General features: G+C 40.8%; 2 protein-coding genes across 2 annotated transcripts; one reads left to right on the top strand and one right to left on the bottom strand.

Moving 5' to 3' along the window:
• Positions 1–3,119: 3,119 nt before the first annotated feature.
• On the bottom strand, positions 3,120–11,732 carry LOC109486643 (protein SFI1 homolog). The gene is made up of 8 exons (XM_019790499.1): positions 11,614–11,732; positions 10,360–10,431; positions 8,589–8,699; positions 7,654–7,748; positions 6,798–6,915; positions 5,975–6,077; positions 4,628–4,784; positions 3,120–3,196 (listed from the first exon to the last, which is right to left on the bottom strand). Exons 1-8 carry the CDS (start codon positions 11,730–11,732, stop codon positions 3,120–3,122), a joined length of 852 nt encoding a protein of 283 aa, XP_019646058.1.
• Positions 11,733–19,956: 8,224 nt separating this feature from the next.
• LOC109486714 lies at positions 19,957–24,762 on the top strand. The gene is made up of 2 exons (XM_019790605.1): positions 19,957–20,091; positions 24,481–24,762. Exons 1-2 carry the CDS (start codon positions 19,984–19,986, stop codon positions 24,760–24,762), a joined length of 390 nt encoding a protein of 129 aa, XP_019646164.1. The 5' UTR covers positions 19,957–19,983.
• The last annotated feature ends 284 nt before the right edge of the window (positions 24,763–25,046 follow it).

Below are 25,046 nucleotides of genomic sequence, written 5' to 3'. Positions count from 1 at the left end.
AGAGACAGGGAAACATTCATGTGCTGGAGATATACCACGCACTTCCTGCCATTTCCTGTCTGAAGACAGGACATATTCCCACTCCCAGATAAGACCTCCAAGATCAGGAACCAGGCATAGATAACACCTTATTGGACATTTTTAACTCTGACATGACAAAAAGACCACTTAGTATAGATCATATCTAGACGTTTGCTATCAGCCGGACTGTTGGCGTGCACGGTGATAGCAAGGCTTTATCAAAGTGAACTCACGTCACTCGCGGAAACCAGGAAAGCAATCTTTCTGAACCCTGTTAGTAATCTGACACATTCATTGTGTCTGAGATACATAACATACATGTTTAACAAGTTGGGAAATGGAGTCATTGAACTAGGGCTGCGTACCTTTTCGTAACATCAGGTCCAGGTCCAGGTACAGGTACAGAGGTTTAGGTTGAGGTCCGGACCTGTACCTGTACCTGAAAATTCATGTGCGTCACATGTTCTACTGAAATTCTTCAACAATGACAGAAACATGAATTGAGTGTTGACAATTTGTCCGGTATCTTTCAAAGAACATGAAATATAACCATGGATGATGTAACTAGGTTTCCTATCTCACTTTCTAGATGTCTATCGGTAACGAAAATCTGGAAAAATATTGTTGCCAAATGAGAGAGACGGAAACTAAAGGCCCTGTCACACTGGCGGAACTTTGCTGGAGCGTTGCTTGAACGGTGAATAAAATTCATCACCGCTCGAAACCGCTCACCACCGCTAAACAGAAGTTGGCCCCCGTTAAAGCAACGCCGTGTACGCCCGGCCACCGCTGACGTTTCTGGAGAGGCCCTCCTACCGCTCCGAAAGTTTTGAGCTGCACAAAATATTGCGAGCGGTGAGGAGGGGGAAATTTTCCACCCCGGCAAAGTTCACCGGCCCGCTCCACCAACGCCCAGTCAAAGTTTGGCATCGCTAGACGCAAGTTCGTGGACGCTTGGGTCCGCTAGGCCAACGCAGAAATCTCGAACGCTTGACAACCGCTGCTTCGCCCGCGTTGCCCGGGCGGAGATTAAACGTTGCACAAACGTTGCACAAACTTCGCTGGAGCGGTTGCAAGCGTTTTACGGGGGTTGCTGGAACGGTGTCAGGCGTTGAAGCAGCGATCCATGTCGGCAATGAACTTTGGTTTGGCGTTGGTATAGAGGTGTCAGAGCGGGACCAGAATTTGGCTATAAGTACGGTGAGGAATGGACCAGGTGCTCATTTGGAATTGAGCTGCCGTTGAGTTCAGGCCTCATCTATATCGAATTTGCTCGAAGTTACAGTAAAACTGTATCACCCTGGATGCTGAGAGACTTGCTATGATTGGTGCACTAGTGTGCAATTATTTTGGGGCCACACGTAAAATGTTCAAAGAAGGGGTCACAGGGGAACTTTGCAATCTGCAAAGTTTTATTTTCATTATAAATTAAATAACGTAGTGAAGAATAGATTAACCAAATGATGTTTATTAAAGCTTTAAGTCCCCACACACACAGAACTTAAACTACTACAAAACGATCCGTTCAACTCCGTAGTCACAAGCGGTATGCCGCTAAACCGCATGCGCAGAACGCCGCTATACCAACGCTTGCGTCACCGCTATACCAACGTTCGCTACCGCTAAACCAACGCTAAAGCAACGTCGGCTTCAGCGGTGCACCGCTAAGTCAACGCCCGTGTTTTTCTTTTTTCCCCCACATTTTGGGCGCGGTGACGAGCGTTGTGGAAATTCGGACCCCGTCCCTACCGTTAAAGGAACGCTCCAGCAAAGTTCGGCCAGTGTGACCGGGCCTTAAGGTAAATCTGTAACGCTGGATGTTCATTTTCCTGGCAGGCCTCCTTGTGTGTAGTGATCAAGTTTGAATTTCGGTCCAAAAAACCGGTCCACCAACGTTACGTTTTTTTCAGACCGGACCGATACTATTTTTCCGGTCTGTACCGGTCCACCTGGACTACATTGAACTTATGGTAGATTCAAAAAAGGAGGAATTTGTAGTAATAAGAAAAATCTCTTCTTCAGCATTCACTTAATAATGACCTGAACATTAAGTTCATGGACAATCAAAATCAAGGCCACACCAATTTTATTTGTTGGTTTTCGGATTTGCCCGCGTCATTTTTTTCTGATTTGCAAAAAAAAAAAAACATTTCAGCCTCTTAATCAACTCCAAAATGCTCATATTTTGATCCCAACAATTGGAGGTCCCTTCTCTTCCGAGTTGTTACAGTTTTTCCATCTATCAATGCAGTGGTTTGATTAAAGGTTTAAAACTTCTGATGATGTTTGAACTACAGACTAGCCTGTATGTTGACATCATGGCCGACGTATCATGCCATTTGAGGCAATCATACATGTAGCATGCCTTGGTCTGTTTTTATTACGTATACCTCCATGAAAAATGGAGGTATTGTTTTTGGTTTTTTAATGTGAAAATCCTGTGACTCCTTATTGGTGAATGATGGGAATTTTACACCTCGTGACATGTGTAATTAACTTAAAGGTTAGCACCATATATGCATACATTATGTTAATGTAGAAGTTATTTGCATAATCAATGACGGCATGTCGAAATAAAGTATGATAAAGCAAGCCCATATTTTATGGAGGTATGAGATCTCGGAACTCTTGTTTTTATTTTTTTTCGCCTTGTCGCTTCATATTTTTTCTGAAAAAATCCGAGGACAAACAAATCAAAGTGGTGTGGTCGTATCCACAGTTGACAAATTGAAGGATACAGTGTTTCCAGTGAGTTAGAGCCTTCCTGAGCTGTACTCTGTGGGATAACTGCTCCATAGCCACTCTCTGTTCACGGATGATGTGTAGAACTCTCCATCTAGACTGCCAGTGGTGAAACACTCCAGCCAACAGCAGTCTACGGTTAACACTTTCTGCATATGCTGCAAAAAGACATAAAATTTTTGACACACTGAGTGAAGAGACTCTTTTTACTGTTGCTCCCCGTCTTCCGAGGGTTAGACGTGCTTGCACAATACATCTGGGGCTTGATGGCAGCACGCCACTTGTCTCTGTCCTGTGTGTTGATTTTATCTAATTTCAGGTGGTGGAGGTCCTCCCGTATGTTGTCATTATCTTTCCTAGGGCGGCCACGGGGGTTTGGACCCTCCACATCCAGTGTGAGGATCCTCTTCGGCCATTTGTCCCTGCCCATTCTCTGGAGGTGGCCGTACCATCTAAGTCTATTATAATATCTAACTGTGACCATGTGTACTGTGACCAATACAACCATTGGCAGGTCTTTTATTCAGCCAATGTTTCGGTGACCTTCTGTCACCTTCCTCAGGGTAATTCTGACTGGTTCATATGAGGAAGGTGACAGACGGTCACCGAAACGTTGGCTGAATAAAAGAATTTTTGGTTGTGTAAATAAATTGCTGCAAAAAGACATTTTACACTCGAAGAGACTCTTTTTACACGTCTTTTATTCAGCCGATATTTCGGTGACCGTTTGTCACCTTCCTCGGGGAAATTCTGACTGGTTCACAATTGAGGAAGGTGACAGACGGTCACCGAAACGTCGGTTGAATAAAACTGTTTAAAAGACTTGGTTGTGTAAAAAGACTCAGTGTCTAACTAACCTGATGAAACTATTCTCGGATGTAAGACATTCTACAGTAGACAATCTTTGAGAAAATAATTCTATATGACTTGCACTTGAAGTGCACATTTGTACAGATCTCAAATAACTTCCTATCTAGACGCATGCAAATACAATTTAATGTTGCTATTAAAAGACAAACATTTCTTGTTTAAAACGAGTGCAAATGCCGTGCCATTCTCGTTTTTCGTTTTTATTTTTCATTGTACATGTAAATGTTTGAGCAATCTTGTGTGGTTATGTATACTGATGGATAGCCACATGTGATTGCAGCTACAAAATGTACATGTAATAAGTACACAGCACACACATTTTACACACGTTGTCAGTTGAGTTTTAACCAGTGTTCTTCTGCACGGCTTACAATCACGATTCAAATTTTGCATGTCTTTGAGAAACTAAAAAGTTAGAACACAATCCTTCCCATGTATTTATTTATTCATTTATGAAGATTTACCACATTTATAAAGATTTACCACATTTGTGGATTGACATAATAGGTGACTATCACCTCTTCAAAGATGTCAAACCAAAAAAGGGATGGTTGTAATGCCCTGATGTAGATGGCCTCTTTAATCCCTTATGCAAAGACTACTTCGAAGGTCTCACAACATATACACATAGAATCACCTGGACAATAATTCAGTCTCAATGGACAAAGTAAGAATCCTGGACTCAGAACCGGATTTCTTTGCACGAGGGATTAAAGAGGCCATCTACATCAGGGCATTACACCCATCCCTCAACAGAGACGGGTGGCGCCACACACTTCCTGCGACCTATGATCCACTGCTCACGGAGTCACGTGTGTTATCTGCGTGACGTCACGGAAGCAGTGGATTGCTCATACCTTGACAAAGACTGGAGTTGTACAGTCGAAAATTTGGTTGAGTCCAATTTGTTGTGTTGGAATTATTGCAGTTTAAACTTGCTTCATAATGATTTCTACCAAGTTGAACACAGATGAACTTTCAAGATAAAACTCACCTCTTCTCTGTCTTTTGTCCCTTCTGACTGTAAGGTACATCTGCCAGGCAGTGAGACACCGCCTGGTGATGATCTGATGTTGTAGACGTTTTGCTGTTTCCATTTTCTGCTTCTCCTGCTTTCTCTGTTGCAGTGCCTTGACCCATCTCTGCCAGGTCTGTCAACAACACAGGGACAAATCAGTCTTATGTTTTCATTTTTTGTGTGTAAGGCCACACTGACTTAGTTTTATGGATAACATCCACGCGCACATTGATTTTCGCCTGTTCTCAACACAAAAAAAGATCACGTCCTCAGAGGCTCTGGCCTGGATCTAGGCCTGGGTAGTCCATGCTAGTTAGTGACAATACGGAGCCGGTCACCATGTCTACTTCACGACTCAAGAACTCAGTACATACGTACAGAGTTCATAAATTCCCAAAAAAGCCAGCATGTGCCGGCTTGTTGTATACATCGCCAAGTACTGCCGCAAGTTCACAATACCAGCTTTGTATTCCTGTGGTCATGGAGTTACAATATAATAACTCCATGCTGTGGTTAAGTAGCATCTTTACTTTTGGCCGACATTTTTTTTTATTCACCACACTATTTGGGGGTCTTCAGAGGATGTCATCCATAAAATTGAGGTGTGGCCTTATAAACATGTTCAAGTATGGTTCAAGAGTATTCACTCAATACCTTAGTCATACAATCGGAACTTTCCCCCGTATACCAGAGAGCCAAAGTTGCTTGAAGTTTGGGAGCAGTCTGACGACTACATGTAGGTTTATGTCACGCCTACATTGTACAAAATGTAATACAAATCAAATCAAATTTGAGTTAAATTGAGTCAAATTTCACTGCCAATCATGCCCAGGCCACAACAGACCTAGTTAAACACCAGCCAACCATGGCTGAATGTCCTGTCCACACACAAATGTTTTGAACAATTTGAAACATTCGGTCATTAAGTTTACATGTAACACAATTATCATGATTTACACTCATGTAACATCTCACAGAACAGCATACTACACATGAAGTATACATATGGGAAAAATCCAATTTTTTTAGTCTGACACATATATGTACGATATAATTTGGCAAGTTATACTACTGGTAGTCTAATATCTTCATTACAATAATTATTGTATCAATGAACTCAAGATACTTCAATATTTGAATCAGTAATTCTTGAACATCCATAAATTTCTCTCCCTTTTGAATAAGCAACAAGAAGGGAAAGGAATCAAAATACAATATTTTTCACATTTTTAGAAGCAAAAGAGCAACAATACTATCAGACAAAATCCATAAAAACTTAAATCATAAATTCAGATGAAAAAGTATGATCCATGATGATAGTACATTTAGTGTGAGGACATAAGCCCAGTGTTGCAGGGCCACGAGTCTCTGTTCTTCCTCTTCCCTAGCCTGTATCAGTCTGGCCTGCCAAGTTCTCCACATTCGTCTGTAAAACAAACAAAAAAAACAGTCACAGAACTGTTTGGAATAAACGGAATGTCCCTGCTCCTTTGAAAACAAAAATCAGTGATTTCAAGCTTCCAAGAAAAATAAATTTTTCATAAAATTCAAGTTTATAGGCCTTGCATAGTGTTTTGGGTTTTCAATGTATTGGAATTGTGGTGGGCAGCTGTTGTGATGTAATTTAATCGGGTACTACAGCACTTCCCGGATTCCTCCATATACTGCCCACTTACCGGTACTACCCCCCATCTTGTGCTCCTATCCATCATCTGTCAAAATCACTTCCCGCCCACCATGCAACCAGAGTTATTACTAGGACAAGCAGAGACACAAACCCAGAACTCAGCCACCCAAAATTATACTTCCTTACCTAGACTTGGAAAACAACAGAAGCAAATACTGGACAGACAATACTCATTTTCACTTGAGTCTAGTGGGGAAAGTCGTGTAAAGTGCCTTTCCCAAGGGCACAAGGTCGGTGGCATGTCAGGACTCGAACCCGGGACCTCTTGATTCCGAGTCGCGCACGCTGCCGTTGCGCCACACGACCCCACAATTAATAGCAATTCCTATAATACCAACCTGATGCAATTTCACACAGCGAAAAAGTGCATCTGTTACATTTCATACCCAAGTCAGTCATACACGTGTACATACAATGTATTTATAAGTCCATGTAGTTGAGATATACATAATCACAAACCTTTGTATACAGAGGTTTGCCCTGTTTGCTGCTACTCTGTACATGACAAGTTTGGTCCTGCGAACTTGCACGTACATTCTCCAGGCTTCCCATGCTGCCTCCAGATGCTTCTTGCTGTCTGCATTTAGATAATTACGGAATTAATGTCAATTCATTTGCACACAATTACATGTACACCTTAACCATTGCTGGGTGCAACATGATTAATAAAAATATGATCAGATAGACTGTCGTCATCCATGTGCAATACAGGGAGTAGGTCTGCTATGGTCTTAGCATGGTTGGCAGTGAAATTTGACTCAATTTAACGACAACTTTGATTTGATTTGTAAATTTCTCTAATGCATACAACATGTACATACATGTAAATTAATATCTCTTTGTATGTAATAAACATGAAAAAATTTATTTGGAGTTTACATAATTTATTAACAAATTGAATGTAGATTTTTATCTTTGATGTTACAAAAGAATGTACAACACCAATAGACGAAAAGAACAGAACAACTAAGTACAGGTCATGATTAACTTCCTTTCCCATGCATTTTACTTGCAGTCTTTGCTCATTTATTTCAAATGTGCAAAAGTGTTAATCACGTTCGGATCCCAATTTTAAAAGTCGTGTAATTTGCAGTTAAAACTCTGTAATCACAAGCCACATTTTATAAATGTCTAGTAGACATACCTTTTGAAGAAATGAATTCGAAAAAATATTACATTACAAGAATTGCACAGTTTTGCATACATGTAGGTTATAACTGAGAACATTCGTTTTGTATGGCATTTTGCATGGCGATTTACATGTGTGTAGATGGAAAGTTTAGTAATTCGAGACCTGTAATGTAAATGTACATACCATGCTCAACAGCCAAGGCCATTTTGGCTTTCCGGACTCTTCGTCTTTTTACATACTGTCTCCAAGCCTGCCATACAACACTAGCCACCCGGTATCTGCAAATACATGAGGAAGAAAAAGAAAAAAAATTATCAGTATTATTAGTCAAATGAGTTGTAAATAACCCGCAACTCATTTTGCTTAGTAATACAATGTACATTAAATTTTCCAACTGTCTTTAAGGCCACACCAATTTAATTTGTTGGTTCTCGGATTCCTCTCTTCATTATTTTCTGATTTTCAAAAAAAAAAAGGTTCTGGTTCTGGATCAATTAAAAATGCTCATATTTTTCCCCCAACAGTTGAGGAAAGTCATTTTCTTCCTAGTTGTTACAGATTTTACATCTATAATGCAGTCATAATGGTTAAAAGTTGTTTCTTTTTAAATACCAACCCCACCTTTTGTGTTGACATTATATGATTATTATGAAGCGCACGCACAAGCATAGCCACTTGACATACTTCACCTGTCAAGGCTGTCAACAACCAAACCAAAACTAAGGCCACACCAATTTAATTTGTTGGATCTCAGATTTTTTTCAGAAAAAATATGAAGTGACAGGGTGAAAAAAATTAAAAACAGGCATCCTATTATATAGCCCCAAATGCTACGATAGGAGCCATGAAGGCAACACAAAAGACTGGGTTAATATTTAAACAATGAATTTTGAACTTTTAATCAAACCACTGCATTGATAGATGGAAAAACTGTTACAGTACCAAAATATAAATAGGAAGAAAAGCACTTTTCTCAACTGTTGCACTTTTTTTAGTTGATTCATAACTAGAATCTTTTTTTGCAAATCAGAAAAAAAAATGAAGAGGCAAATCCGAGAACCAACAAATTAAATTGGTATGGCCTAACCAACCAAAATGTCTCCAAACATTTTCCAGACCTGTTGTGGTACTCAGCTCTGATGAGGAGTTTCCATTCCTTCCTGAGTTCCCACCACATGTCCTTCCACTCACTGAAGGCTTTCTTCTTCAGCCTCTTCTCATGTAACACTCTGGAAAAAATGAAAATGCAAAAATATGTATTGCTGAACTTCTTTTTTTTTTAAATCTTTCTTTATTTGAGTTTTATAAATGAAATAAATGAACAAAAAAGCATGGCAAATTTATTACTGACACATGTAGTACCACAAAACAAATAAAATAATAAACCTGGGAAACAGAAATATTAACCATTTAGCAACCCCAATGCCGAAAACATACATGTACCATGTATCCTTTAGAATAGATCACAAATTACCTATGTATCTATTAGTTACCTACTACATGTACCTATCTTTAACCAGAAAATACAGTATTAAAATTTTCCCGTTTCCCCGTGTTTATTACTTTATCTTGTCTGTATGCAATGTTCAATTCTAGTTTGTAAATACATGTATAAGAAACAAAGGATCTGAAAGATTTCAAGAAAATTTCTTATGTCTAAAAATAAGAATGTCTTGCTGAACTTCTTTGGAACCTAATTGTTGTTGTAAAGTTACTAATACATGCACATTTGCTGCCTCAGCTAAGAAAAATGGGAAAAAAGTCAAATTTCTAAGCACGGCTCTTTTAACTATGAACTTCAAGACTTTTATCCTCAGTACATGCCCACCAAAACTTAAATCATAGTCATCAGTACTTTGGAGGTGACACCCTTTTGAAAATCAATAATGTTAGGTCAGACAGAAGGAAAATCATCATTGGGTACATTGTAATTGTAAGTCAACTCCATGGTTATCCTTGTTCTTCTCAAAGTCAGTGACCTACTCCCTTCTTTCTAGTTAACTTAAAGATACAAATTAAAGGGATCCTCCTACATTTTGACAATCCTGTCTTTGTAGACTTCCTGGCACAAGAAACACAGGAATGACCTACACCATTCTAATGACAATTCTAGTGCCATGTTTTTCTCACATCTACGGTCTACCATTTACCTCTAGCTACTAATTTTCAAAAGGCTGTCACCTGCAAAATAATAACCACAGTGACTATGATTTGAGATTCGGAGGACATTTATAAAAGGCTTCATACTTCGTAATTTTGCCCCAAAATTGAAGCTTGTTCGTTGTTGTCATGTTTCTAGGTGAGTTCCCTTCGTCCATGGTTTATCAATGAGCTTTAGGATGAGGATTGCATTATTCATAGTGATGTATACCAGGTTTGCTGGCCCGGTTCCGGACTTGTAAAAATGTTTAGGTTCAAGTCCAAAAAAAACCTAAAAGTCAAGAACCAATTCCGAACTTATTAAAAAAAACTATGTCACATACACCTTTTCTTTCCAAACCACCTAAAACCTTCAGAAGATCGCAAAATCTGTGCTGCAAAATGAAGAAAACATTGCCATTGGGCATTGTCAAGTGTTGACCTCCATGTTATTGTTGCCACAGTTTTGCCCCAAACAACATTGCAAGGTTGCCAACATGCAATTTTGTATATGCCATGTGTTAAGGTCCAGACTTATGTATACGAGTCCAGAACTGAACCTAAACCTCTGGACTTGAATCTGGACTTGAACCTCAACGTGGGTTTAGGTACACAGCACTACGCTGCTATACTCATTTTAATTTTTGTGTTTCTTTCCTACTGAAAAAAAAAAATGAAAAAAAAAATTAGAGCCTTGCTGTTATTTCTGACAAAATAGTTGAAAAGTCAGTGTAAAAAACAAGTTCTTACCTTGCAACAGAAGGTTTCACCCGACCAAAGGTGTTTCTGATCCACATGTGCAGGTACTTCCTGGCAATGTGTCTGAAAAATAGGTGTGCATTTTTATTCAAAATCAAAATCAATGTGACCTAAAGAGAATGGGAAATACAAAATGTGGCTGAAGATGAAACCAAAAAAATTCACTGTGAATTTCAAGGATTTGCTATGCACAACTATGCACAATATCTTTGCACTGTACTTGTACAGTGTAAAGATTCTTTCTACCCCTTACCTTTTTACAAGGTACTTGTAAAGCCATAGAAATTACCATAATGATTTAATTTGTTGGTTCTTCCATTTTTTGAGATATTAAATACGAAGCGACTGGGTGATTAAAAAGAATAGAACAGAACAATCCTATGATAGTCCTAAAAGCTAGTGATGCATACCGGTTCACTGGACTTGGATCCGGACTTGTAAGAATGTTTAGGTTCAAGTCCAAAAAAAACCTAAAAGTCAAGAACCGAGTCCGGACTTATTACCATAAAAGACCATTTCACATACCCCTTTCCTTTCCAAACCACCTAAAATCTTCCGTAGATTGTAAAATCTTTGCTGCAAAACGAAGAAAACATTGCCATCGGGCATCGTCAAGTATCGGCCTCCATGTTATGTGGCAAAGTTTCACCCAGACAACATTGCAAGGTTGCCAACATGCAATTTCGTATATGCCATGGGTTTAGGTCCGGACTTAGAAGTCCGGACCTGAACCTAAACCTCTGGACTTGAATCCGGACCTGAACCTAAAATTGGGTTTAGGTATGCATCACTACTAAATTAGCTATGATAGGAACCACAAAGTCAGTCAACTATATACATATTTGTATTGGTTTATAATTGACCACAATGACATTTAAACTTTTAATCAACCACTATATTCAATTTGATACAGAGCACAGGTCTCTGTTAAGTGAGGTGACTACACGTTGGATTGATCTGTTACTGGTGGACAGTGAAGTATCATCAGCGAACAAGTTTGGAGAACACATTTTTGTCTGTATATCAACGACATAACATCTTGTTGTACACAGTGTGTACAACAAGATGTTATGTCGTTGATATACAGACAGGTACAGAGGAGCAGTAAGATCTGTAATTATATATAGGTTTTGTTTTATATGGTGCACCCAAAAATTGTTTGGTGCACCTTAGTTATTTACAGTAGGTTGGGTGCACCAGTGCACCTATTCCCAAATATGAATTTCAGCCCTGGTAGTTATATACCTTATCCGAATTTCCTTCAGACGGCCGCCCCTGTTCCATGTGTAGTGTACGTCTGGGGGACGTGATCTTATTGTCTTCCTTCCACGTTGTGCAGAACTAACGTCCCGAGTTCTTCCCATCTTTGTCGTTTTACTAGAATCTGTTTTCCTTGTCTGAGGCTTGGGGATTTTAGATGATGGTGCAGCACTGAAAACAATATTTACATTTCGATTAATATTGAATTTTCTAAAAGTTTATTCATGGGGTCGTGTGGCGCAACGGCAGCGTGCGCGACTCAGAATCAAGAGGTCCCAGGTTTGAGTCCAGACATGGCACCGATCTTGTGCCCTTGACTTTACTTGAAGTTTACACGAATTTCCCCACTCAAGACTCGAGTGAAATTAATTATATAAGTATTGTCTGTCCAGTATTCGTTTCTATGTGCGGGACACAACACCAGCAACAGCTGCCTCTGTTCCGCGTGTATTGCACTGTTGCAATTTCAATAAATCAAATCAAAATTAGACTGCCAATTAAATTAATCTGTGTGCTGCGGTCAGAAAATTAATATATAAACTCATAATCTCACCATGAATCATATAGATGATGGCGTTTCCAAAATCATATCCAGTTGCTTGAGTAACTGTTTTTTGGCATATCGTATTACCTGGATGTCTAACCTTCATCGACGCATGAATCATATAACTTGTATCATACATTTCTATATACACAAATCATAATTTGATTACCGGTATGTTTCATCTAGAAATATATAAGCACAATAATGAGCATAAAATGAGAATCAAATCCACTAAAACTTATTTCATGTTACCGTTGTCCTTTTTCCGGCTGTTGTTTTCCTTGAGGTGGAATATGTGGTCCATAAGGGTTGTGTTCCCTGGTATCTCCTTCTCCTCTCCCTGCTAGTCGTAACCTTTCTGCCTTTACTTCTAGTTGAGTCTGAAGTTCCTGTGAAAGGATAAAATAAAATAAAATACCACAAATCAGGGACCTGAAGCTCATGTGTTTCCTGTAAAAGGATAAAGGATAAAATAGAATAAAATACCACAAATCGGGGACCTTGCTCATGTGTTTTAGTATTGTAAGGAGGAGCGAATAGAAACAGAAAGAACCCCTGGTCCCGGGCCGGGATTCGAACCCACGACCAAACCCGGGCACCAGCTTTAGACTCCTACGCTCTAACCATTCCGCTAAAAGGATCTAGACCCATTGGCTGGGTCAGTTGGTAGTGTCTATAATCCTCCCACTGTTACAGTATTATATACTATTATTATTGGGGAAAACACACTATCATGTACTGGGCCATCATGCTATATTTGCGATCGCTGCATTTGCTAAACCTCAATTATTAATTAATGGGTATGATAATGCAAATTGCAATTGCAAATCACCCTCTTTTTACCTACCACTTGTATTACTGGCTGTTTTGTGTGCTGTTTTGTACTGGGAATCATTTAATAGATGTATAAAGCTTATCTTTTGCAGACTTCCCTTCCAACTTCAGGGCTTATAAAATCCTGCTTCTGCATAGGTAACATTGAAAACTGCCTGCACTAACCTGCATATATACCCTAGCCGTGGCGACTGAGTAAGCCTTTTGTATGATACAAAAGGCTTACCAAGTCGCCACCCTTACTAGTACATATACTGTAATTCGTTTCATGTTCACAGTCAGTACTTAGCAAAATTTCACAGTCTGAGAAAAATGGACATGTTCACGGAACTATATATTCACGGTGGCAATTGCAACAGGTGCAGGAAAGAGAAAGTCCAGGAATTATTTGTTAACTACATTGTCATAGAAATACGTTCACGATACAGAAGTGACATTGAAAACAGGGAACATGAAAATACATGTACCATGAAAAAATCAGGAATTACAGTACCCATTTTTTTTATACATGACCCATTGCAGGTTAGGTGCAGGTAGACATCAGAAATACCTGCACAGCTTCATTATTTTAAATTAAATGCACTAAACTGAGCCCTGAACTTATATACATATTAATACCAGTTATATCAGAGGTATATTTCAATGATTTTCTTTTATCTCTCACTCTCAGCTTGCAAAAAAATCAATCATGGCGTACTTGAAAAGGTCCAGATAGAGATGAAAGAATCCAAATATGAATGTTTGCCATCTGGTTTTGAGAGCTTTTATACTACGTACGCTTTTCTACTAAGCCAGATCATACTGCAAAATGTATAAGCCTTTGAAGCTTTCACAGCATGCAAGGAAACTATGGACAATGTAACTCTAGTCACTGTGAACTCTAGTTCATTCATAATTTTCATATGCAGGATGCCATTTTCGTATTTTTTGTTGTTTCTAAATGTTGTCTTTTCTTGCCAACAGTAGTAATAGGGTGCCAGAGTATACTTGCAATTTTACAGAATACAGTGCAATTTTACGGAATACAGTGCATTTGTATTATCATACAGTGCAATTTTACGGAATACAGTGCAATCGTATTAGTACATGTATACACTGCAATTTTACTAGTAGCTAAAATTGCAAATTGTACATGTATACTAGTAAAATTGCACTGTATATAATATACCCCGTAAATAATTTCATCAGGTTGGAAGATACTTAGGGTATAGAATTTTCTTCTTACACAACCAGTAAGGTTCTCACCTGCTTACGTTTCGATGTCTATCAGACACCTTCCTCAGAGCTTCTGACTGGAGTTCTGCAACTCCAGGGGGGATACAAGCTCAGCCACGTTTGGGATTGCATTCTCGCCGCAAAAGCGCCACCTACATTGGCGTTAAATAGCGGCGAGTTGCAGAACTCCAGTCAGAAGCTCTGAGGAAGGTGTCTGATAGACATCGAAACGTAAGCAGGTGAGAACCTTACTGGTTGTGTAAGAAGAAAATTCTATACCCCCTGTATATAATATATATATACTAATACAATTGCACTGTATTCCGTAAAATTCTGTAGCAGTATTGCCGGTATAACCGCCATTCGGCGTAACACACCAGCTTAAATTGCACTGTATACTGTACTATTGTACTGTATTGCGTAAAATTGCACTGTGTACTGTTAAAAATTGCACTGTACTTCGTAAATTTGCAAGTATTTCCGTAAAATTGCACTGTATACTCTGCCACCCCTGAGTAACACTGGTACATGTCACGGTATTTAACCAACTGGTGTTATTGTCCTTTCGTTTGTCCTTCACTTCCGAATAAAGTTTTTCAATCATAATTTTAGTAGTTAGTACTAGTATGTTTATAAATTTACCTGCACTAGTGCTTGCTTGGCTTTGGCGCGAATAGGTCGGTCATCTCTAGCCGCAAATCTATCGGCTTTCAAGCGAGCATCTGCCACTGAGATCGTCGGAAGTGATGTTGGAAGCCTCCTTCCATCCATACCTGGTCGTGTCAGGACCAAGACGTGTCGAATTCTCTTATTTTAGGAGAAAATTCAGGGTAGCTTTTGCGAAACTTGTCAAAACTGCCGCCATTTTGGAATTCTGCCGGAGCATGCGCATTGGGGACCGCCAAGCGCAATATCCCAGGATACACCGCGACAGACACCTGTTAACAAAAGTTTTGCAGAATTTGTCACAAGTTTTGATATTACAATTTGAAAGGAGGAACGAATTATGAACTCATGGCGCTATTAAGAAAGATCAGAGTGACTTATTTATGTGAATTATCTACATACTAGATTGAAAGGTTCCATCAATATCTAATCTTAGGAAACTGCGCCTCAAAAGCAGTCAAACCTGTCTAACGTTAGGCCACTGCATGTAAATGTTATGGATGACATCCTCCACAGACTCCAAATCTAATGCGAGCGGGCGAAAAAAACAAGGCGGGCCGAAAAAAAACAAGGTTCCTACATTTTCAAATTTTCAATCATTGTCCAAATGGTTTTGACTCAGGGGGAACATCACATATACACAGCCAGCATCACATATCACTGCATCAAAGTAAAAAAAAAAATCATTAAATCGGATATTATCATAAAAGTTCATCTATGTTTGTAGTAATCATAGAAAAACGTTGAACATTAAATCAGAGCCTTTTTTTGTCTCCTCTCTTCATGGTTATCTGCCATCCACGTTCCAGCATTGCAGAAGACATCTTTGCCCATTTTCGGCATGTTGACCACTGTCAAAATTTCCGTAGGAAAGTGCAAATACATGGCTGGAGTCCGTTTGGACCCCAAACGGTCTTACATCAGACTTCCGTTGTTATTTTTACAAATTTGTGCCGATCTCCAAAAAACTTTAGGAGAACTTGTAGAAGAGGTTTACTGACAAAGTCACGGGAGGAATTTTTTTTTAGAATAAAAAAATTCAAATAGCACGTAAAAAATATACGTCTGGGGTCCAAATGGACCCCGTTCGGGTGTTTGAGGGTTAACGTTCTAAGGTGTAGCTCTTTTTATCCACAAAACCGACGGTTTGTAACGTCCCTTCCGAAGGACTCCTATGCCTAACTCGTCTATTTTTGTGGATATCAGACAGCTAGCTAACGCGTTACATATAGGTTTGGATTTAAAACCACGACATCCTGATTCTAAACCCAACCAGCAACGAAATTTTATCATTACATTTTTTTCACTATGTCTATGTAAGGCCACACCGACTTCATTTTATGGATGAGATCCACTCGCCTGTTCTAAAAAAAACCTCGTCCCCCGAGGCTTTGGCCTGGCTCTAGGCCTGGGTAAGCTAAGGTCCCAATTACGCCGGTGCCCGTCGGGGATGTAGCCCCGGCTGGCCCCGGCCGGGTTCAGGAGTCGAGCGGGCATCGGCTGTCGTGGTCACAATTAAAAGTTTCCTTCAGTAGCATTTTGTTAGAAATTTTGTCACCCTCTTCGGTCGGTATCCGGCAGGCACCCGGCAGGTACCCAGCAGATTCTCTGACGATGTCTTGTATTGACCTATACGTAATGCAGAATTCACGTATTTGTTGTGATCATTTGATCTGTGAGGTCACACATTTTACCCGGGTTTACGAAGTACACACCTTTATTCTGTTCATCTGGTCTGTGACGTAAGAAATGTGTCCCGGTGGAATGCCGGCAACCGGAGGGGTACCTCTCGGTGTTCTCACGATGAGGTCACGGCGTCTTTTTGTCAGCGGGGCCCGGGTAGAATTTAACTCAGAATTAAATTCTTCTCGGGGCCCCGACGGGCCAAAAAATAGCCCGGTAGCCGCAGGGTGCCCCGCGGGGCCACGTCGGGGTCCCGCCCGAAAGTGGTAAAAAACAGCCCGGGAACTACCCGCCAGGGCCCCTTTTCCCAATTGGGACCTTAGCTGTATACGTAGTCTATGCTAGTTACCGACAATACGGAGCCAGTGGTAACTCTGGAGGATGACACCCAGGCTGTCGAAGCTCCACGACTCAAGAACTTAGTACATACGTACGTATACAGTGCAGGTTCATAAATTCGGCAAAAAGCCAGCATGTGCCGGCTTGTCGCTATGTACATGTACTGCCGCAAATTTACAATACCAGCTTTGTATTCCTAGTTTAGTAGCATTTTTTGGCCGGATTTTTTTTATTTGCCCGCGCTCACTAGTTTGGGGGTCATCAGAGGATGTCATCCATAAAATTAAGTCGGTGTGGCCTTATAAAATAGAAAAGCAAACTCTAAACTGCCTCATTTCTAAACTTTTTCTCAGGTAGTCGCATTGTACTACATTGTATTAGTAGACAACAAGGGAAAACTGTAGACATGCTCGCAATGTGAGCTCTTGCTATCAATATTAAGTTTCGGTAACTATTATCTTTTAAGTCAATAAGTTCGAGTCAAAGTTACAGGCTATAGAAATACTACCCATCCTTTCCACTTTAACTAACGCTAGGTGATTTTGACAACTATGTCTTAACCTTGATCTATATATATTTTACCTATGCAACTCATTACAGAACACCCACTGTTTCTCAACTTGTACCAAACTACATGCATCTCGTTACCAACCGTGCACCCCCACATCTCATTAACTTTACTTAGGCCACACAGGCTTAATTTTATGGTTGACACGCGCGCGCGCATTGATTTTGGCCTGTTCCTAGAAAAAAAAAACAAGAAATTCCGCTTCCTGTAATTATGACCAAAGAGTCACGACAGTGCCGCAAATATGTTTGTACGGACCAAAGCTTACGAAGCATCAAGCAAGGAAATCATGACTTCCTTTAGAAATTCAGTTTGGTACATGCTGCCACATTTGAAGAAACTTGCTGACCGCTCCATCTATCTCCCCAAAGCACAAGACGACAACTGATGTTCCACCTGATTTATTGCTGTTTTGATGATGAATAAAAGACTTCTTGCTTGTTACACTGTGTCACCTCATTCAATTTGTGTCGTAACATTTGTCGTCTCTTAGTATATTTCTAATCTAGGTATCTTGTTTTTTAGGGCCCTTTTTGTTTTTTTTTTCTCCCTCTCGCATTAGATTGGGGGTCTTCAGAGGATGCCATCCATAAAATTAAGTCGGTGTGGCCTTATAGGTTCGACCCAACTTGTCTTCAAGAATTGTCTACTTGAAAGTAAGTCAGAACCAATTATCGTCTTAATGTATTTTGTGCAGATTTAGGGTATTTTGGGGGAGTTTCTTAGAAGTACATGTACAGATACTTTCTCCTAAGACCTGTGTTTAAATATACCGCTATAAGGCATTCACGTTTAGGCGACAGCAATTAAAGTCTATGGATGACATCCTCCGCGGACTCTAAATCTAAAGCGATAGGGCGAAAAAGAAACAATGCGGACCAAAAAAAAAAACAAGATTCCTACAGTTTCTGAAGAAATGATACCTACATTTTGCTAAGTTACTGCCAACTATTACAACATCCATTTTTCACTGAAACAACTTTGAAAAAACTAAATGTTTTCAATCATAGTCCAAATGGTTTTGATACAGTGGGAACATCACATATACACAGCCAACATCACATATATAAGGAATAAAATACATCCCATAAAGTAAAAGACAAAGCATTCAATCAGAGCCTTTTCTTGTCTCCTCTCTTCATAGTTATCTGCCATCCACGTTCCAGCATGGCAACAGACATCTTTGCCCATTTTCGGCATGTTGACCACTGTCAGATAATTTTTTTTTCCAAAATCAGGCAAAAATCATCCATAAGGCCACACGAAATTGATTTCTTGGTTAACGGATTTTTCTAGAAAACCTGTGAAACTAGAGATGTACACAATTTACAATGTATTTCTGATGTCTACCTGCACCTACATGGTACATTTTTGTATTTAATGATCCATTTGCAGCAAGACTTATATCACATAAATGACTAAAAAACCTACTAAGGCCACACCAATTTAATTTCTTGGTTAACGGATTTTTCTCGAAAAATAATGGAGCGGGTGGGGGGGGGATAATAAAAACAGGCCTAGGCATCCTATTATGGCCCAAAATGGTACGATAGGAGCCATGAAGTCAACACACCAGACCGGTTCAAAATTTAAACAATGAATTTTGAACTTTTAATGATACCACTGCATTGAAAGATGGAATAAGTATAACAACTAGGAAGAAAAGGACTGTTTTCAACTGTTCAGGGCAAAATATGAGCATTTTACAGTTGATTCTGAATTTTTGTTTTCATTTTCACATGAGAAAAAAACGAAGCGGGTGAATCCGTTAAACAAGAAATTAAATTGGTGTGGCCTAAGAATTACTTGCTGTGGCTTTATCTGTCATATGCGTGTAAAACCTCAATTCTCAAACATGCGTAAGTAGCGTTGATATCTTCATCCACGTCGAGGCCACGTTGATAAAGATATTGATATCACAAAGAAAAACGTGTCTTGTTTGAAGAAACACCTCTGATTATTCATCATAAATCCTAAGGATAATCAAGGCAGTGGCATGTCATGTTAAGTGATCTCTTTATCATAATGATCAGGATGACTTAATACATGAGTATGTTTTTAAAAGATCATCACACGTGTAGGCAAAAGAAAACCACCAACGCTTGAGTGGGAGGCAAATCATTTATCTTCCTATCTCTCCAAAGTCGCTCGCCATATGTTGATGTCTGTTCTTTTCAACTTCAGACAAAGTCGGTGCGTCAGCTTTCTGCGTCATCGCGAGGAGGGGTAGAAGCCACACGAGCCGGCCTCCGCCAACCCCGCGAATTTTCACACCGGAAATCCGGTACAGGGTCCAGGCAAAAGGGACCTATTACAGAGTCGGTAATCTTTCTGAGATACGTGCAGGTCGCGGGAGTGCCACTCTAGATTTGCGGTCGGAGTGAGTTGTTTTAAAAAGCACCAGACGCTGTCGCTACCACCAAAGAACAGCAAGAGGAGAGGGAGAGAGAGAGAGAGTGCTAGAGAGAAAGAGAGGGCGACAAAAAACCAGACGTACGGCGCCAGAATGACGGTTTCTCAGTGTGCGTTATCTGTGACAGTGTTGGTCTTCGTGGCTCACGTTGCCATCTCCACAGCTTCTATCAGGACGTCACGAGCAGTAGTGTTAACAGGGGTAAGATTTCTCCTTTTATTAATCATTAGGCCACACCGACTTAATTTCATGGATGAAATCCTCTGAAAACCCCAAAAATATAGCTAGTGCGCGCGGTTGAATAAAAAAGAATCCGGCCAAAATTGAAATGCTACAAAACTGGTATTGTGAATTTGCGGCAGTACTTCGCGACGTATACCACAAGCCGGCACATGCTGGCTTTTTGCGGAATTTATGAATCGGCACCGTACGTATGCACTGAATTCTTGAGTCGTGGAGATTCGGTAGCCTGAGTGCCCGGCTCCGTATTGTCGCTAACTACCATGGAGTACCCAGGCCTAGAGTCAGGCCTAGAGCCTCGGAGGACGTGTCCTTTTTTTTTAGAACAGGCGAAAAATCAATGCGCGCGCGGATGTCACCCATAAAATCAAATCGGTGTGGCCTTATTTAGCCTCTGAAATATTGTACAAACAGTTCAGCGAGTGACTTCTACAAGAAAATCGCAAACGCCCAAGAGTTAGAGAGAAAAAAAACGGATCGAAGACTATATCTAAATCTTGGTTAGAGAGGTAACGAGACCCACAAGAAAATTGTTACTGTGGTATAAGGCAATGTCGTCCAATTTCCACCATCACTGCCGAGATAATTATTATCATTATTTAGCCTCTGAAATGTTGTACAGACCATTCAGCGAGTGACTTCTATAAAAAAAATCGCAAACGCCCTAGAGTTGATGAAAAAAGACGGACAGAAGGCTATCTGAATCGTGGTTAGACATTAGTCTCCAACAGACTCCTTTTGCAGGCTGAATATGTCGTAGAAATCGGTCTAAAAAGGGTATTAATTGGCCATCGAGGATCCAATCGGCCTCCCGTGCAGGGTATGTCCAGACTGTGCATGATGTACAAAATGACTAATAAACTGGTGGACGTACCAACCACTAAGTATCTGATACCAGCCCAGAAAAGAACAAGAAACAGTCATGCCTTCAAATATCAGAGTTATCAACCAAGAATTGTTCAAGAGGTGTTCAAAAACTCGTATTTCCCCAGAACTATTGTAGACTGGAACTCGTTGCCACCAAGCACAGTTGGGGCATCATCATTAGAAAGCTTTAAACAACTCCTGCAATCAAATGTGCAAAGATTGAGTGTAACAAGTCGTTCGGTGTGATATAGCTAGCTGCCGCCGCGCCGCGTGCCTGCGAAGCTGGTGTGTTACGCCGAAGGGAGGTTATACCGGCTATAAAGATACAGATACAGATTCTCTGGCCAATTAATACCCTTTTTAGACCGATTTCTACGATTTATTCAGCCCGTAAAAGGAGTCTGGTGGAGACTAGTTAGACATGCAGGTAACGAGACCCACAAGAAAATTGTTACCGTGGTATGAGGCAATGTCGTCCGATTTCCACCATCACTGCCGAGATGACAAAAACAGATTTTTTACGGGGAGGTTCGAAGATCCTGCATTGACTTTAGGACGGGATATCTTTTGTCTTTTATCAATTTAAGGCCACGCCCATTTAATTTTATGGATGACATCCTCTGAAGACCCACGAAGTATTGCGCGCGGGCGAATAAAAAAATTCCGACCAAAAACAAAAATGCCACTAAAGCATAGGAATACAAAGCTGGCATTGTGAATTTGCGACAGAACATAGCGACGTACAAGACAAGCCGGCACATGCTGGCTTTTTGTGAAATTTATGAATCGGCACTGTGCGTATGTACATATTTATTCACATTCTAGTATCTATTCACTGAAGCTAGTGCTTTTTACAAAATTTGTAGGTTCTTTGGTTTTTATTTTCTCTTTGTATAGCTTATATTTTTGTCTTTTGTTTTAAGCCTGCCTCCACAATCAATTGCAACGCCATCTGCAAAAGAACACAATAGAGCGATCATTCGTTCCCCCACTTGGCCACACCGTCTTCATTTTATGGATGACATCCACACGCGCATTGATTTTCGCCTGTTCTCAAAAAAAAAGAAGAAGATCACGTCCACCGAGGCTTTGGCCTGCCTCCATGCCTGGGTAGTCCATGGTAGTTAGCGACAATACGGAGCTACCGAAGCTCCACGACTCAAGAACTCAGTACATACGTACAGTGCCGATTCATACATTCCGCAAAAATCCAGCATGTGCCGGCTTGTCATATACGTCGCTATGTACTTACCGCAAATTCACAATACCAGCTTAGTATTCCTGTGGTTTAGGAGCATTTTTATTTTTGGCCGGAATTTTTTTTTTTAATTCGCTCGTTCGCACTAGTTTGGGGGTCTTCAGAGGTTGTCATCCATAAAATTAAGGCGATGTGGCCTTACATAGCTGTAGCTTCTCTCTGGTATGCCACTGAAACAAAGTAGCGAAATACTGACAGTGTAAAAGGCGGTATTGGACCCTCGATGGCCGGCTACCTTCTTTGGCCAATTTTGTAGGCCGATTTCTACGATTTATTCAGCCTGCAAAAGGAGTCTGGTGGAGACTATAGCTATAGGCTGGTGCGTGGCGGCGTATATAGCCTCCTGTGCAGGCCTCCGGGCGGGTGGGAGTTTTGATACTGCGTTTTGTAGAATTTTTGACGTGTTCTTTGCCGGCCATCCTACACCCAGCCTCCTAGAGAAGGTTTGTACCCGGCGGGTTAAAGAGTCCTGCTTGTGGAGCGAGTTCTAGAGGCACAGTGAGGGCATGTTTTTCTGTGGAGAGACTGCTGCGGGTTGTGCGTCTGATATGATTGTGTAAGGTTAGGGAAGCATCTTTTTCAGGTCTGGTAGGCATGATAGTGGACATGTGCATTTTGCAGATCAGAGAAACAGCGGCCACCTGAGGTCTGTGGATTAGTAATGGGTAGTGTTCGTGTGATAACATGACCGGCTGAGACTAGCGTCGTCTCCGGGTCTGGTGGGGGCAGGTTATCATGTCTCTCCCTGATTACCTCAGTACCAGCCACCTGGCGCCTGTTATGTAAGTTATTGGATATTCCAATCGAGCCTTTGTTCATTCACACCATTGATAGATCGTGTGTTTCCTGTGAATGAAGTGCCTGAGTCTGAGTGAGATGATGGCGGCACTCATTTGGCACAGTTCCGCATTGTACACACCTGGGCCTCCAGAATGGTTCTGTCATACATAAGGCAACACTGACTTATTTGTATGGATGGCATCCTCTGAAGACCCCTAAACTAGTGCGAGCGGGCGAATAAAAAATATTCCGGCCAAACATCGAAATGCTACTAAACCACAGGAATACAAAGCTGGTATTGTGAATTTGCGGCAGTACATAGCGACATATACGACAAGCCGGCACAAGCTTTTTGCGGAATTTATGAATCGACACTGTACACATGTACTGAGTTCTTGAGTCGTAGACCTTCGGTAGCCTGGGTGCCCGGCTCCGTATTGTCGCTAACTACATTTGTACCATAGACTACCCAGGCCTAGAGCCAGGCCAGAGGTGAAGCGACCCTTAATGTCGTCTGAAAATTTCTTTTACTTACTATTCGAAGTGTATTTGAGGTGTATTCCAAATATTCAGACCCAGTTTTCCATGCAATGTGATCAGAATGTTTCGAACGCTGTTGAATTGTTGTAGTAATTACCTTCGCCAAGAAGGTTATGTTTTCAGAGGGGTTCGTGTATGTGTGTCTACGTGGGTCCGTCCGTCCGTCTGTAGACACGATAACTCAAGAAGGCTTTAATGGATTGTTTTGATACTTGGTAGGTGGGTAGGGCTTGATGAGACCTGGAAATGATTAGATTTTGGACACCCTAGCAGCTTGCTATAGTACTGCAGCTGAACTTCCGGTTTTGATATCTCATGATCTAGACAGGCTAGGGTGACAAAATTTGGTTGGTATATAGCTCTAGTGCTGGAAAAGAAGTGGCATGAGTTTGGGCCCCCTAGTGGCTTACTCTGGAACTGCAGGGCTATCTGTTTGAAAATATTCAAAAGAGGATAACTCAAGAACCGGTAGACGGATCATCGTGTTTTTTATAAGTAGGTATCTTACGTAATGCTTGATATAATTATGTGATAATTATGCAAATGCGGATGTAATTTGCATAATTTATGGGGAAATTCTATAAATCAGCTGTATTCCATAATAGGACTATTGAAGCTTGTGACATTGGTAATTCAGAACGAGAGAAACACATGCAGATATTGATTATGTAAATGATTTCATTCATTCATTCATTCATTCATTAATTCATTCATTAATTCATTCACTCACTCACTCACTCATTCAATATTCATTCATTCATTCATTCATTCATTCATTCATTCATTCATTCATTCATTCATTCATTCATTCATTCATTCATTCATTCAATCATTCATTCATTCATTCATTCATTCATTCATTCATTCATTTATATTTATTCACGGGACCATGTTGGTTGTTCCAGGTATGTAGCATGGACAGCGACTGTGCGCTCGCCCGCGGGGAGGGCTGGTGCTGCGCGCCGTGGAACCCATGGACTGTCTACGAGGTCTCCGTCTGCAAACCGCCGGGGTCCGCCGGGGCACCCTGCCTCCTCTCCCGCACAGACACCCGCTCGCCGCGGTCCCAGCAGGCTCTGGAGCGGCAATTCTGGAGATGTCCCTGCAAACACGGGCTGGTGTGCGTGCCCGAAGGCACCGGCTTGGTCGGGACCTGCCAACAGCCACCCACGGACTACATCGTCTGACTAGCCCTGCTCAGCGCGGAAACGACGCCCGCTTCCCAACTTGGAGAGAGAGACGGGAACGAACGTCGCTTTATCTCCGAAACCAAAGCCTCGCTGTTTTTTGATAGTGTAGTGAGGAATTTAAGGTTAAGATTATTAGAGGCGTATCGCGGATAGAAAAGTAATACTGATTTTTGAGATTGTTTGCTCAGATAACTCAGGATAGTACATGTAACGTTACCTGTCACGTGTACAGTTTGTACCTGTCACGTGCACAGTTTGTACCTGTGACGTGTGCAGTTTGT

This window comes from Branchiostoma belcheri, unplaced genomic scaffold (genome assembly GCF_001625305.1).
Source record: "Branchiostoma belcheri isolate BF01 breed outbred unplaced genomic scaffold, Haploidv18h27 scaffold82, whole genome shotgun sequence".
In the NCBI taxonomy this organism is placed as follows: Eukaryota; Metazoa; Chordata; class Leptocardii; order Amphioxiformes; family Branchiostomatidae; genus Branchiostoma; species Branchiostoma belcheri.
This window is presented reverse-complemented; position numbering and strand designations above follow the sequence as displayed.

Coding starts and splice junctions, on each gene's coding strand:
- LOC109486643 (XM_019790499.1), bottom strand. CDS start 11,732: ATGGGAAGAACTCGGGACGTTAGTTCTGCACAACGTGGAAGGAAGACA. Junction 4,785..5,974: donor CTTATGTCCTCACACTAAAT/GTACTATCATCA, acceptor TGTTGTTGACAG/ACCTGGCAGAGATGGGTCAA. Junction 3,197..4,627: donor GGACAAAAGACAGAGAAGAG/GTGAGTTTTATC, acceptor GGCCACCTCCAG/AGAATGGGCAGGGACAAATG.
- LOC109486714 (XM_019790605.1), top strand. CDS start 19,984: ATGACGGTTTCTCAGTGTGCGTTATCTGTGACAGTGTTGGTCTTCGTG. Junction 20,092..24,480: donor GAGCAGTAGTGTTAACAGGG/GTAAGATTTCTC, acceptor TGGTTGTTCCAG/GTATGTAGCATGGACAGCGA.